Source organism: Panulirus ornatus, chromosome 41 (assembly GCF_036320965.1).
Source record: "Panulirus ornatus isolate Po-2019 chromosome 41, ASM3632096v1, whole genome shotgun sequence".
Classification (NCBI taxonomy): domain Eukaryota; kingdom Metazoa; phylum Arthropoda; class Malacostraca; order Decapoda; family Palinuridae; genus Panulirus; species Panulirus ornatus.
The window spans coordinates 10,897,836-10,914,956 of NC_092264.1; the positions used below are offsets into that span (position 1 = coordinate 10,897,836).

General features: G+C 39.0%; 1 protein-coding gene across 1 annotated transcript in view; it reads left to right on the forward strand.

Annotated features, from left to right (window-relative positions):
* The window catches only part of LOC139761763 (uncharacterized), a 66,958-nt gene that overhangs the window by 6,373 nt on the left and 43,464 nt on the right, over window positions 1-17,121 (forward strand). The window contains exons 2-3 of the mRNA XM_071686199.1: window positions 9,769-9,941; window positions 15,816-15,926. Coding sequence (XP_071542300.1) covers window positions 9,858-9,941; window positions 15,816-15,926 — 195 coding nt within the window. The 5' untranslated portion in view covers window positions 9,769-9,857. The remainder of the gene's footprint in view (window positions 1-9,768; window positions 9,942-15,815; window positions 15,927-17,121) is intronic.

Genomic DNA, 17,121 nt, shown 5'->3' on the forward strand with positions numbered 1-17,121 from the left:
ACATCGCTCCAATTCACTCTATTCCTTGCCCTCCTTTCACCCTCCTGCATGTTCAGGCCCCGATCACACAAAATCTTTTTCACTCCATCTTTCCACCTCCAATTTGGTCTCCCTCTTCTCCTTGTTCCCTCCACCTCCGACACATATATCCTCTTGGTCAATCTTTCCTCACTCATCCTCTCCATGTGCCCAAACCACTTCAAAACACCCTCTTCTACTCTCTCAACCACGCTCTTTTTATTTCCACACATCTCTCTTACCCTTACGTTACTCACTCGATCAAACCACCTCACACCACACATTGTCCTCAAACATCTCATTTCCAGCACATCCATCCTCCTGCGCACAACTCTATCCATAGCCCACGCCTCGCAACCATACAACATTGTTGGAACCACTATTCCTTCAAACATACCCATTTTTGCTTTCCGAGATAATGTTCTCGACTTCCACACATTCTTCAAGGCCCCCAGAATTTTCGCCCCCTCCCCCACCCTATGATCCACTTCCGCTTCCATGGTTCCATCCGCTGCCAGATCCACTCCCAGATATCTAAAACACTTCACTTCCTCCAGTTTTTCTCCATTCAAACTCACCTCCCAATTGACTTGACACTCAACCCTACTGTACCTAATAACCTTGCTCTTATTGACATTTACTCTTAACTTTCTTCTTCCACACACTTTACCAAACTCAGTCACCAGCTTCTGCAGTTTCACACATGAATCAGCCACCAGCGCTGTGTCATCAGCGAACAACAACAGACTCACTTCCCAAGCTCTCTCATCCCCAACAGACTTCATACTTGCCCCTCTTTCCAAAACTCTTGCATTTACCTCCCTAACAACCCCATCCATAAACAAATTAAACAACCATGGAGACATCACACACCCCTGCCGCAAACCTACATTCACTGAGAACCAATCACTTTCCTCTCTTCCTACACGTACACATGCCTTACATCCTCGATAAAAACTTTTCACTGCTTCTAACAACTTTCCTCCCACACCATATATTCTTAATACCTTCCACAGAGCACCTCTATCAACTCTATCATATGCCTTCTCCAGATCCATAAAAGCTACATACAAATCCATTTGCTTTTCTAAGTATTTCTCACATACATTCTTCAAAGCAAACACCTGATCCACACATCCTCTACCACTTCTGAAACCACACTGCTCTTCCCCAATCTGATGCTCTGTACATGCCTTCACCCTCTCAGTGAATACCCTCCCATATAATTTACCAGGAATACTCAACAAACTTATACCTCTGTAATTTGAGCACTCACTCTTATCCCCTTTGCCTTTGTACAATGGCACTATGCACGCATTCCGCCAATCCTCAGGCACCTCACCATGAGTCATACATACATTAAATAACCTTACCAACCAGTCAACAATACAGTCACCCCCTTTTTTAATAAATTCCACTGCAATACCATCCAAACCTGCTGCCTTGCCGGCTTTCATATATATATATATATATATATATATATATATATATATATATATATATTTTTTTTTTTATTATACTTTGTCGCTGTCTCTCGCGTTTGCGAGGTAGCGCAAGGAAACAGACGAAAGAAATGGCCCAACCCCCCCCATACACATGTATATACATACGTCTACACACGCAAATATACATACCTACACAGCTTTCCATGGTTAACCCCAGACGCTTCACATGCCTTGATTCAATCCACTGACAGCACGTCAACCCCGGTATACCACATCGCTCCAATTCACTCTATTCCTTGCCCTCCTTTCACCCTCCTGCATGTTCAGGCCCCGATCACACAAAATCTTTTTCACTCCATCTTTCCTCCTCCAATTTGGTCTCCCTCTTCTCCTCGTTCCCTCCACCTCCGACACATATATCCTCTTGGTCAATCTTTCCTCACTCATTCTCTCCATGTGCCCAACCCACTTCAAAACACCCTCTTCTGCTCTCTCAACCACGCTCTTTTTATTTGCACACATCTCTCTTACCCTTACGTTACTCACTCGATCAAACCACCTCACACCACACATTGTCCTCAAACATCTCATTTCCAGCACATCCATCCTCCTGCGCACAACTCTATCCATAGCCCACGCCTCGCAACCATACAACATTGTTGGAACCACTATTCCTTCAAACATACCCATTTTTGCTTTCCGAGATAATGTTCTCGACTTCCACACATTCTTCAAGGCCCCCAGAATTTTCGCCCCCTCCCCCACCCTATGATCCACTTCCGCTTCCATGGTTCCATCCGCTGCCAGATCCACTCCCAGATATCTAAAACACTTCACTTCCTCCAGTTTTTCTCCATTCAAACTCACCTCCCAATTGACTTGACCCTCAACCCTACTGTACCTAATAACCTTGCTCTTATTGACATTTACTCTTAACTTTCTTCTTCCACACACTTTACCAAACTCAGTCACCAGCTTCTGCAGTTTCTCACATGAATCAGCCACCAGCGCTGTATCATCAGCGAACAACAACTGACTCACTTCCCAAGCTCTCTCATCCCCAACAGACTTCATACTTGCCCCTCTTTCCAAAACTCTTGCATTTACCTCCCTAACAACCCCATCCATAAACAAATTAAACAACCATGGAGACATCACACACCCATGCCGCAAAGCTACATTCACTGAGAACCAATCACTTTCCTCTCTTCCTACACGTACACATGCCTTACATCCTCGATAAAAACTTTTCACTGCTTCTAACAACTTTCCTCCCACACCATATATTCTTAATACCTTCCACAGAGCATCTCTATCAACTCTATCATATGCCTTCTCCATATCCATAAATGCTACATACAAATCCATTTGCTTTTCTAAGTATTTCTCACATACATTCTTCAAAGCAAACACCTGATCCACACATCCTCTACCACTTCTGAAACCACACTGCTCTTCCCCAATCTGATGCTCTGTACATGCCTTCACCCTCTCAATGAATACCCTCCCATATAATTTACCAGGAATACTCAACAAACTTATACCTCTGTAATTTGAGCACTCACTCTTATCCCCTTTGCCTTTGTACAATGGCACTATGCACGCATTCCGCCAATCCTCAGGCACCTCACCATGAGTCATAAATAAAGTGCGTAAGACAAGGGAGCAAATGGGAACTTCAGTGAAGGGCGCAAATGGGGAGGTGATAACAAGTGGTGGTGATGTGAGAAGGAGATGGAGTGAGTATTTTGAAGGTTTGTTGAATGTGTTTGATGATAGAGTGGCAGATATATATATATATATATATATATATATATATATATATATATATATATATATATATATATATATATATATATATATATATATATATATATATATATATATATATTCTTTTTTCTTTCTTTCAAACTATTCGCCATTTCCCGCATTAGCAAGGTAGCGTTAAGAACAGAGGACTGGGCCTCTGAGGGAATAGCCTCACCTGGCCCCCTTCTCTGTTCCTTCCCTTGGAAAGTTATATATACCGCTGGGGATAGGGGAGGAAGAATACTTCCCGCGCATTCCTCACGTGTCGTAGAAGGCGACTGAAGGGGACGGGAGCGGGGGGCCAGAAACCCTGCCCTCCTTGTATTTTAACTTTCTAAAAGGGGAAACAGAGGGAGTCACGCGGGGAGTGCTCATCCTCCTCGAAGGCTCAGACTTGGGTGTCCAAATGTGTGTGGATGTAACAAAGATGAGAAAAAGGGAGAGATAAGTAGTATGTTTGAGGAAAGGAACCTGGATGTTTTGGGTCTGAGTGAAACGAAGCTCAAGGGTAAAGGGGAATAGTGGTTTGGGAATGTCTTGGGAGTAAAGTCAGGGGTTAGTGAGAGGACAAGAGCAAGGGAAGGAGTAGCAGTACTCCTGAAACACGAGTTGTGGGAGTATGTGATAGAGTGTAAGAAAGTAAATTCTAGATTGATATGGATAAAACTGAAAGTTGATGGAGAGAGATGGGTGAGTATTGGTGCATATGCACCTGGGCATGAGAAGTAAGATCATGGGAGGCAAGTGTTTTGGGAGCAGCTGAATGAATGTGTTAGTGGTTTTGATGCACGAGACCGGGTTATAGTGATGGGTGATTTGAATGCAAAGGTGAGTAATGTAGCAGTTGAGGGTAATAATTGGTATACATGGGGTGCTCAGTGTTGTAAATGGAAATGGTGAACAGGTTGTAGATGTATGTGCTGAAAAAGGACTGGTGATTGGGAATACCTGGTTTAAAAAGCGAGATATACGTAAGCATACGTATGTAAGTAGGAGAGATGGCCAGAGAGCGTTATCGGATTACGTGTTAATTGATAGGCGCGCGAGAGAGAGACTTTTGGATGTTAATGTGCTGAGAGGTGCAACTGGAGGGATGTCTGATCATTATCTTGTGGAGGAGAAGGTGAAGATTTGTGGGGGTTTTTCAGAAAAGAAGAGAGAATGTTGGGGTGAAGAGAATGGTGAGAATAAGTGAGCTTGGGAAGGAGACTTGTGTGAGGAAGTACCAGGAGAGACTGAGTACAGAATGGAAAAAGGTGAGAACAAAGGAGGTAAGGGGAGTGGGGGAGGAATGGGATGTATTTAGGGAAGCAGTGATGGCTTGCGCAAAAGATGCTTGTGGCATGAGAAGCGTGGGAGGTGTGTTGATTAGAAAGGGTAGTGAGTGGTGGGATGAAGAAGTAAGATTATTAGTGAAAGAGAAGAGAGAGGCATTTGGACGATTTTTACAGGAAAAAATTCAAATGAGTGGGAGATGTATAAAAGAAAGAGGCAGGAGGTCAAGAGAAAGGTGCAAGAGGTGAAAAAGAGGGCAAATGAGAGTTGGGGTGAGAGAGTATCATTAAATTTTAGGGAGAATAAAAAGATGTTTTGGAAGGAGGTACATAAGGTGTGTAAGACAAGGGAGCAAATGGGAACTTCAGTGAAGGGCGCTAATGGCGAGGTGATAACAAGTAGTGGTGATGTGAGAAGGAGATGGAGTGAGTATTTTGAAGGTTTGTTGAATGTGTTTGATGATAGAGTGGCAGATATAGGGTGTTTTGGTCGAGGTGGTGTACAAAGTGAGAGGGTTAGGGAAAATGATTTGGTAAAGAGAGAAGAGGTAGTAAAAGCTTTGCGGAAGATGAAAGCCGCCAAGGCAGCATGTTTGGATGGTATTGTAGTGGAATCTATTAAAAAGGGGGGTATTGTTGACTGTATTGTTGACTGGTTGGTAAGGTTATTCAATGTATGTATGACTCATGGTGAGGTGCCTGAAGATTGGCGGAATGCTTGCATAGTGCCATTGTACAAAGGCAAAGGGGATCAGAGTGAGTGCTCAAATTACAGAGGTATAAGTTTGTTGAGTATTCCCGGTAAATTATATGGAAGGGTATTGATTGAGAGGGTGAAGGCATGTACAGAGCATCAGATTGGGGAAGACCAGTGAGGTTTCAGAAGTGGTAGAGGATGTGTGGATCAGGTGTTTGATTTGAAGAATGTATGTGAGAAATACTTAGAAAAGCAAATGGATTTGTATGTAGCATTTATGGATCTGGAGAAGGCATATGATAGAGTTGATAGAGATGCTCTGTGGAAGGTATTAAGAATATATGGTGTGGGAGGCAAAGTTGTTAGAAGCAGTGAAAAGTTTTTATCGAGGATGTAAGGCATGTGTACGTGTAGGAAGAGAGGAAAGTGATTGGTTCTCAGTGAATGTAGGTTTGCGGCAGGGGTGTGTGATGTCTCCATGGTTGTTTAATATGTTTATGGATGGGGTTGTTAGGGAGGTGAATGAAGAGTTTTGGAAAGAGGGGCAAATATGCAGTCTGCTGTGGATGAAAGAGCTTGGGAAGTGAGTCAGTTGTTGTTCGCTGATGATACAGCGCTGGTGGCTGATTCATGTGAGAAACTGCAGAAGCTGGTGACTGAGTATGGTAAAGTGTGTGAAAGAAGAATGTTAAGGGTAAATGTGAATAAGAGCAAGGTTACTAGGTACAGTAGGGTTGAGGGTCAAGTCAATTGGGAGGTAAGTTTGAATGGAGAAAAACTGGAGGAAGTAAAGTTTTTTAGATATCTGGGAGTGGATCTGGCAGCGGATGGAACCATGGAAGCGGAAGTGGATCATAGGGTGGGGGAGGGGGCGAAAATTCTGGGAGACTTGAAGAATGTGTGGAAGTCGAGAACATTATCTCGGAAAGCAAAAATGGGTATGTTTGAAGGAATAGTGGTTCCAACAATGTTGTATGGTTGCGAGGCGTGGGCTATGTATAGAGTTGTGCGCAGGAGGGTGGATGTGCTGGAAAGGAGATGTTTGAGGACAATGTGTGGTGTGAGGTGGTTTGATCGAGTAAGTAACGTAAGGGCAAGAGAGATGTGTGGAAATAAAAAGAGCGTGGTTGAGAGAGCAGAAGAGGGTGTTTTGAAATGGTTTGGGCACATGGAGAGAATGAGTGAGGAAAGATTGACCAAGAGGATATATGTGTCGGAGTTGGAGGGAAGGAGGAGAAGTGGGAGACCAAATTGGAGGTGGAAAGATGGAGTGAAAAAGATTTTGTGTGATCGGGGCCTGAACATGCAGGAGGGTGAAAGGAGGGCAAGGAATAGAGTGAATTGGAACGATGTGGTATACCGGGGTTGACGTGCTGTCAGTGGATTGAATCAGGGCATGTGAAGCGTCTGGGGTAAACCATGGAAAGCTGTGTAGGTATGTATATTTACGTGTGTGGACGTATGTATATACATGTGTATGGGGGTGGGTTGGGGCCATTTCTTTCGTCTGTTTCCTTGCGGTACCTCGCAAACGCGGGAGACAGCGACAAAGCAAAAAAAAAAAAAAAGAAATATATATATATATATATATATATATATATATATATATATGTATATATATATATGCATGTATATTCATATATTTTATCTATGTAAATATATATATATATATATATATATATATATATATATATATATATATATATATATATATATATATATATATATATGAACAATGAAACTTATGTGATTTACCGTTTTACCTCATTCTTTGCCTATGTCTCTGAGGAACGACTCTCCCCCTCCCACCTCCATTCCCCAAACAGGAGAGTCCTTGAGTGGAAGAAATTGTTGCGGTGTTGTTTATTTGTATGGAAGTAAGCTGGAGTCAAGTGAAAACTCATGAAAAGCCCTTTGACTACATCCCATATTTTAAATACCAAGCTTGTCTCAGTGAAATGTACCGTAGCTGATGTGCAAAACACAATCGACAATTTACAGTTACGCTCAAAGCCCAAATAGTTGTTGCAGGTTATAATTCTAGTTATTGTGCAAATTTCAGAATTGTTAAAATGATGTACCTGGCTTTGGTTAGGTCTCTGGTGGATTACTACACACTAGCTTTAGTCCTACGCAACAGCAAAGGCGTTAAGATACGTAAGAAAACACAAAATGAACCCACAAGAAGCGCCTTCAAGAGACTAATGAAGTATTTAACTTGCGAAAAGAACTTGGTATCCCCAGAAATGAAGACTTCGTACTGTAAAGAGTATTATATATGTTATGGCGCAAGTGAATCTAAACTGATCCAAATTAACAGGTACTCGCATAACAGTGCTTGGAACACATATTTTGAATAAAATTAGGAAGCGCCAGCATTTCATGCCTTCTTGACATGTAACTCAATACATCTCTAAATCATATTTCTTATTATCTTTACCGTCATCACTTAGCCAAAACCAGGCCTTTTGAACTAATGCAGACTCCAAACTGATAAAAAAAACATAGCCCAGTGCATCTATACTGACGTCTTTTTCAACTCTTGTTACTGGAAGGCCAGTGTTGCTATTGCGATTTAGCTCAGTGGTATAATATGTAAGAGAAAAAATGTTATGATTCTTTGTCTTCACATTTTGCTCTTAACGTCCTGAAATCATATATTAATATGTTGGTGTCTGAAGCGATACAAATATTCAAAAATTTGTAATAAAGATATTTAAATCAAACTGTAATGGATTCCCTTTCATACAGGCAAAGCAGAACGAAGTTGATGATTTAGCTAAATTTGCAGTGAATAGAAATTTTGAAAACAACTTTGGGTTATCAGTCAGAACCTTGAAACTATAAACAGAATGGAACTGATAGACCTCCTTGAGGAAGCACAGGAATTGAGATTAGCACAAGAAGACACATTTTCCAGCAATATGAATAGTGTAAGGTAAAACATGTGTATGAAGAGATTAATAAGATCAGCAGACTAGAAGATGTAATTGCTAGACCAAGGCTAGGTTATAGGTACTCATGTTCCTAAAGACATCGATAGATGTTAATCACGCAAATTGTAAAGTGTGTGGCCGAACATTTGAACGCAAACTGAAACACTTTAGCCTAGAATGTAAAAACATAAGACCTTTCAGTGATAGGTCTAAATAAACCTTGCAAAATGTTACAACACCTTATTGTTAATAACAAGATTCTCGAAATTTTATGACTGTATATTGTCGGTAAACCAAGCATATGAGTAATGTAGCTTATGTATTGAACCACTTCATTGACAATTTTTTTGTATTTTACACTACCCTCATATGTTGAGCATGGGGTGCATGATGAATATGAAGGTGAATACGGCACAAATGGATTATATCATAACTAAGATTACAGGGAATGGTGAAATTTTGAGCTAGACGACTTCAAAGATAGAAAACAGAAGACCCGGCTGGTGTACACTAAGAGTTCCTTTACTACAGTAGACACAAAACCCACCCTGGGAGCGGATATAATGATAGAGATTATAACTGATGGTTGGGTTTGGGTTCGTGTCTGTTCTCTCCTATAGAAGGATATTATTCCCTCCTTCAGAACCACTACTTCTTTCCTCACTGGCCACCACACATTCTCTCACCGTCACCACTACCTACCTCCCTCACCCTCTCTGGTGAACTATATTAAAGCAGACAACCTATAAACCTAAGATATATTTCAATGACTTTTTCAGATGCAAAATAAGAGGGAACTGTGTCTGAGAATGTTACACAGGTAGCAAAAAGAGCTAAACTTTTGATACCAAATGAAAATGAAATCGCATAACAAAACATTGATGAGTTATGATTATAAACCATTAATTAAGAAATAAAAATGATTTGGGAGAAGGCTTTGTAAGATGAATGGTTTGCTGTATACTGTCATTTACTAAAAAGATATGAGAGAAAACTATAGCTCAATATAGATTGATGTAGGTGGAAAACAAGTAATCACTTATCCTTTATTAGTCTTTCATTATCTACAGACTCTGCTTGAATGCCTTAATCCAAATCTGTGCAGTAGGGAACATCCACTGCTGGAATTCAACAAGTAACGGCTGCAGACAACTTTCAAAGAAAAAAAGCTAAAAGAATGACGCCACGAACGATTTTTAGCCTGGCGCAAAAAGAGCATTCAATAAAAAAGAATGATTTTGAGCTTTAAGGGTAATTTGTTTTGTATTTTAAACATTGTCAGAGAATAGGATATTGTGGATTACAGGCGTCCTTCTTATCTGTAATATTTGTCTTATCTTGAGGTTGGTTGGTTATGTAAGGGAAAGAAGATGGATAAAGGTCTTAGTCTGGTTACCTGGATCAGGGTTATGATGGTCGTCTTATGTATAATTGGAATTACGAAGAGTAACATTTATCATTTTTGAAAATAAATTCTTGTTCTTGTTTTCAGAATTCAAATTGATAATCCTATTTTATTCATTTTTGTTTCCGTGTGAAAATTGTAATATATGGCTACTTCTTTATCAATTTTACTTTATTTCACTTAGTTAAAAGACAGTGATTAGCTGGGTGCTGACGAGGGTCAGTGTGTGGAGAAACTGTATCCAGTGGATTGTGGTTCGAGGGACCATTGGTGATGATGCGTCTGCTGGAGGCCACCACTGAGGACCTGCCAGCCCTGCTGGAGCGACTGGCCAACTGCCTCCCATACTCTTCCGCGGTAAGTCATACTTTGTTACTAATACCACCACTTTCATTGCAAACGGCCAAACAACACAGCTGTCTTATCTACTGATAATGATGATATTGTCTAGGTGTCAATCTATCACATGCTGGATATGTAACTTGAGCAATCGGCAACATACCTAGGACAGCCTTCACCATACCTAGATCAACCACCATCTTACCTAGAGCAACCAGCACCGAATATTGAACATCCGTTATCTTAGAACGAACGTCACCGCACCTAGAACAACTAGCATATTACCTAAAACAATTGGCATCATATTTAGATATAATGAAATCTATGTAAGACTACTCGCATCATCGTACCTTAAAACAAAAGTCATCGTACCTCGAACTGTCGTCACCGTACATAGAAGAACCAGCAACGTGCTTACAACCACTGGGATCATACCTAATATAACCAGTAACGTACTCAAAAAACAACAAGTACCGCAGATTTAACTGGCAAAATGTTTAATACGGCCAGCACCGTATTAAAGAAAACCAGCAATATACCTAAACCCGTCGGCGTCATAACGAAAACAGCTGGCATCATATCCCAGAAAAACATTGCCATTATACCTAAACCAGCTAACATCACATCTATAGCCACCGACACCGTACCTAGAGCAACCAGTATCATACACTGTTAATTCAACATTTAGGTTGAAATCTAGTCGCAGGTCAACGGAAGACGTCAACAACGATTGAAAATTTCTTTAAGTTGGTCACTGAATGCATCTTACACCAGAGGTACGCCTTGTGCGGGTATATGTGAAGTACTAATGATGCTGTTTTTTCTATAAATTTCCATAATTCTACGTATATGGAAAAGCCCGTCTATGATCTTGCAGGCTTTAGAATTACCCAGTGCTACACATCATCACTTACTATTTCTTAATTTGATTTATCTTTTTATAGACTGTCTTCTACTGAATTATAATAGTATTCATTATTTTGTACATATCTTGGTATGCACCTGTAGATAAGATTTGTCTGTTTACTTTCCATGAGTTTACATGAGAAAGACAGACAACAGGAGGCCTGATTGGCCCATGACTGGGTCGTCTGGAAAAAAAGAAAAAAAAAATAAGATATAATTTAACACACAAAAAAAATGTAATTCCGCTCAGCAATTCTTTAAGCGATCATCGACTCCCCGCTGCAGCACATTAGCCTTTTAATGTCTTCGGTACCGCTGTCTTTTATACAAGTTTATTTCTGGCGTTCTTCGCAAAGTATACCTGACTTTATGAAATAATTGTTTAAAAGACTTTTGAAAGTATCTATAGTTTTAGCATTCACTACGTCTGACGGTAATTTATTTCAGTGCTCAACACACGTACAGGGAATGTATTTTCCTACGTCCGTACTACATCTTTTAGCTCTGGGTTTCATTCCATTTGTCCTAGTAATAGCATTTTATTGTAATTCGAAAAGATGCTTGTGGTTTACTTTATCGAACTGGCTCAGAATTTTGAAAACTTGGATAAATTCGTCGCGAAGTCTACGTTTTTTTTCTTTTTTTTTTCAGGGAGAAGAGATCCAGTGATTTAAGCCTATCTTCGTATGCCAGGTTTTTAATGGATGAGATCAATTTTGTCTCACGTCTTTTGTGCTTCCTCTAATTTTTCCTCATCTTTTCAAAGTTTGGGGACCAAAACCGCTCTGCATATTCAATGTTTGGTCTTACGAGGGAATTATTAAGTGTGAGAATTGTTTCTGGTGTCTTGTAATCAATGTTCCTGGCTATAAAACTTAACATTTGGTTGCCTTTTCTACTTGCTGCTTGACACTGTTTAGTGTATTTCAACTTGTTGTTAATGACAACTCCAAGGTTCTTTTTTTCATTTACCTTAGTTAAAGAGTTTTCCGAATAGTTTGTAGTCGTAGCGTATATTCTTGTCTCCAAAGTGCATAACTTTACGTTTGTCTACATTAAACTTCATTTGCCATCTGTCAGACCACTTTGCTAGTAAGTTAAGATTTCTTTGAATCATTTCGCTGTCCCGCCTGTTTACAGCTCTACCTCCTAGTTTAGTATCGTCAGCAGATTAGGAGATACTAGAAATGAGACCAAGTTCTAGGTTATTAAAATTATATTATGAAAAGAACTAGGCCTAGGACTGACACCTGTTGGCACACCACTCGTTACGTCTAGCCAATCTCAGTGAGGCTTTGCCGTTGTATACTACACGCTGCTTTCTCCGGTAAACCAGTCTGATCCATGTACAGAATTCTACACCGATTCCATAAGTTTTGAGTTTATGTAAGTCTCTAGTGAGGTACTTTATCGAAAGCCTTGTGGAAATCTCATTATACATAGTATATCAAATGGTAATTTTTCGTCCCATTTCTGATAAATAACATTAGAGTATTCCAGCAAATTCGTCAGGCAGGCTCTTCTATAGCGGTAAACGTATTAGTAGTCCGAAATGAATTTGTGTTGTTCTTGAAACGTGACAATTTTATCCCGAATTATTTTCTCCATTTTACCCAACACTGACGTAAGGCTAATTGGGCGGTAGTTCAATTACGGGGTATATCAGCTGTCTCCTGATCTTTTAAAATCTTAAGAGCTAAGTTATCGGGACCTTTGGATTTGTTAGGATTTAACTGGTTCAAGTGTGTCAGAACTTCAGAACTCTTATTTCTCTAACCTTCAACTCTTCTTCATCAGATCCCTGAAACATCTTCAGTGGTAGCGGTACTCGATATGTTACTTCAGTTCTGCATACGGAGTTAAAAGAATGATTTAGTATAGCAGCCATCTCCTTGTTGTCAATAGTTTGTGTATCATGTTCGTTTCGTAATGGTCCAATTCCTTCTTTTATTGTTTCCTTTTGTCTTATATATTTGAAGAATTCCTTACGACTATTCTTAACTCCCAGGAATATTCTTTTTTCTTCGTCGCGTTTACTCTCTTGGCTGACCATAGAGCAGACATAACCGTGAATTCGCGAGCTATGAACCTTGTGATATATGTAATCATGCACAGTAAATTTCTAGGTGAAATATGAATCAGTCTGATAATGCATTTCCACCAAACTCCTTTGAGACGACGAATATATGCTGACTTTTAAATGTTGTAGGAACATATAAATGTAAAACACTTATATCTAATGAAATCCATCGAGTACTCATCGGAAGAAGGATTTTAGCAGCTCGTTTGTTAAGAGAAATGATAATGTGATAAGTGCATACTGTCTTTCATGAACATGGTTATAATGGATATAATATTCATATAAATCTCAGTGCTGGTCTTTGCTTTAACAGTGAAACTGACAAGTTCTGTAGAGTAAGAAATAAGTTACCACTAAACATTAAGAATATTAAATCAGATTATATTTCTGATAAAATACAAGAAAGTAATAATGATAGCAAGAAACTGTGGCAACAACTGAAAACTTAAGCTACTCAGGTAAATCAAAGGAAAATTCAAAGACTGTCCTCAAGATTGAAGATGAATTGTGCTTTGATGGAAAAAAGACAGCAACACTTTTCAATAAATTCTTTACATCTGTAGCATCAAATCTAGTTAGTAACTTGCCATATGATCCGAGAACTTTTAGCACTGATTCTTATAACTTTAAAAACTATTATAGATCAAAAAGGATTACAGAAAACTATTTTAGGCCTCCAGAAGTAACGGAAGAGTATATTCTCAGTGTAATAAAAGGACTAGGAGCTAATGAAGGCACAGGGGTAGATAGTTTACCAGCAAGGTTCATAAAGGACAGGGCACCGTTACTAAAAGGACCAATATCAGAGTGTAAATCTATCTGTACGTACAATAGAAGTACCGGCAATAGGCAAGAAGTAGGAAATTGCAGACCAGTCAGTATACTAAACCTAATATTAAAAGTACTAGAAAGAGTTGTTTATGATCAAATAGCAAATTACCTAATGTCAAATAATATATACAATTTTCAGTCAGGATTCAGGGGAAAGTACTCCACAGATACATCTTTGATTTACCTTTTAGACTTACTTAAAACTAGTATATGAAAAGGAAATTATACAAGACTTCTGATTTAAGACTTACAAGAAGCATTTAACACGGTTGATCATCACATTTTGTGTGAAAAATTAAAAGCAATGGAAATAAAGTCTATGGAATGGTTTTACTCATATCTAATTGGAATGAATCAGTTGAAATTAATAGATATTTTTCCGAGTCTTGTGCATATCTTATTGAGTTCCACAGGGAAGTATTTTAGGACCACTATCATTTTCATGCTATGTAATTGAATCGTACAAGGATGCTAATGTTGTCTCAGACTAGGAAAAGAAGTTGAATCATGCACTAATTGAATGATTAATAACAAACTTTCTCTTCACCAAGGAAAAACCAAAGTTATGATAGTAGGATCATTAAAAGAAGACTAGAGAAGGCAAATAATCTTGCAATAACATGTAATGGTCAGGTAATAAAAGGAGTAAAGTCAGTGAAGTACCTAAGAGTTTATTTGGACGAATGTGCCTCTGGGGAGTTAAATTGTCAGTTCATAATCAAGAGAATAAATGCAATATTAAAATTTTCATACAGACAAGCAAATGGATTTAATCAGAATATTAAAAAGCCTCATCTGCTTTAATTCAACCTTATTCTGATTTTGCATGTTCTTCTTGGTATTTTGGAGTAAACAGTAAATCCAGAAAACAGCTACAAATTTGTCAAAACAAAATTATAAGATTTATTCTAGGAGTAGACCTCAGAGCTCACATTGGCCAAGCAGAGAGGGAGAAAGTAAACATGTTAAGTGTGGAGAATAGGGTTAAGCAAATAGAATTAAATCATGTCTTTAACACAACAACAGAGGGCCCACATATCTTACAGAAAATTTTCATAGGGTAGTAAATAGCCAATCAATCAGGACCAAACATTGTGAATTTAACTTTTGTGGAACAAGAGCCAAGGGAACTGCAGCTCATAACCCTCTCTCATGCAGCTATTGAAAAATCGAATTCATTACCAAATAATATACATTGTAAAAATTCAAAAAACTTGTTTAGGTCAGCAGTTAGGAAACATCTTATTGACGAAGAAAGATTCTCTGAACTATATGATTATGTATATTATTGGACGTGTAAGTGATATTATGCATGGTGTTTTTTAAACTCTCACTGTTTTAAAGAGAAGGGTATACAATTTGCAGATGTCTTGTATGGGGTGCGGTGGCTCCTGTGCTGACTGCTCCATATTGCTACAATACAAAGACTCAACTGGAAATAAGTTTGTAAAACTTTAGTAGTCCATCCTAGTGAAAGCTACTATGTACCTTATTGTGGTGTATTTCACGTGTATATCATAATGTACTCGGGTCCCTGAATAAAGTCAATCAATCAACCAATATATGTGAGACATTGGATATCAAAATTTTCTAGAAAAAAGTAATCTGTCTTTCTTCATAAGGTTTATTTTTTGTACTATCTAATAAGTTTGTTGATCTGCTTTTCTGAGTCCATTTCCTTTTTTTTTTTTTTTTTTTGAATATGATAATGTTGACCAGAACCTAAGAGCAATGAAATATGGTCTTATTAGGGCTTTGTATAGAGAAGGCATAATATCTTTTCTCTATAATTTATCTTTCTTTCTGTTTTACATGCAAGTAAGCATTTTGTTGTTGTTGTTGTTTAAACCATTACTATTTACAACTTCAAGGAAACTCATTATCTTTATCTATCTAATGATGGCTCAGCAGACATTATATATTTCATGTTTAATTCATTATCACCGATGTGCATTCTAATGAAAATAGGATACGAATCCTGGATCATTGGCAGTAAAGAATGATAATCTCTCAACGTTTTTTCAAAATAATTTGAGGAAAGGAGAGTCATTCCCTTGATAGTACTGGTGTTACAGGTACACGGCGTGGTCAAGATACGGTTGCGGTACAAGCCAGACACTGGCATGCGAGTCCTGGTGGGTCCTGCGTCCTCTTCTGTTGTTGTCATCACTCCCATGAACCCCGGGGTGAGTACTAGACGTCCTCAACTTACCCATGTACTCTCTGTTGTTGTCATCACTCCCATGAATCCCGGGGTGAGTACTAGACGTCCTCAACTTACTCATATACTCTCTGTTGTTGTCATCACTCCCATGAACCCCGGGGTGAGTACTAGACGTCCTCAACTTACTCATATACTCTCTGTTGTTGTCATCACTCCCATGAATCCCGGGGTGAGTACTAGACGTCCTCAACTTACTCATATACTCTCTGTTGTTGTCATCACTCCCATGAACCCCGGGGTGAGTACTAGACGTCCTCAACTTACTCATATACTCTCTGTTGTTGTCATCACTCCCATGAACCCCGGGGTGAGTACTAGACGTCCTCAACTTACTCATATACTCTCTGTTGTTGTCATCACTCCCATGAATCCCGGGGTGAGTACTAGAAGTCCTCAACTTACCCATGTACTCTCTGTTGTTGTCATCACTCCCATGAACCCCGGGGTGAGTACTAGAAGTCCTCAACTTACCCATGTACTCTCTGTTGTTGTCATCACTCCCATGAATCCCGGGGTGAGTACTAGACGTCCTCAACTTACTCATGTACTCTCTGTTGTTGTCATCACTCCCATGAATCCCGGGGTGAGTACTAGAAGTCCTCAACTTACCCATGTACTCTCTGGTAAGCAAAAACCAAGTCATTAACACAACTATACTCTCCTTGGTGAACTTAGATCTCAAGTCTTGTTTAGTGTGTTTATTATATGAGTATTGTGTCATATGATGTATATTACTGTTTCACAGGAAGTTGGAATAACTAGATCAAAGGTGTAGGTAAACAGACAGTTGATGGTCATAGTGGTGAATGTTTCTCACAGCTGTTCTGATTTTCTCCCTACAGTTCTGAGCTCCCAGAGCCATAATCCCAGTACATGGACTATCTGTGGTGCTAAATACATCAAAATATCATGTCCGTATGTTTCCTATGTGCAGCCGGTGTGACGCGGCCATGTCTTCAGTTTACATTCCTGATGACTTAATACACTTCTACAAATATATATATATATATATATATATATATATATATATATATATATATATATATATATATATATATATATATATATATATATATATATATATATATATATGAATGTATGTATATCTTGTGGAGGCTAAGGTGAAGATTTGTATGGGTTTTCAGAAAAGAAGAGTG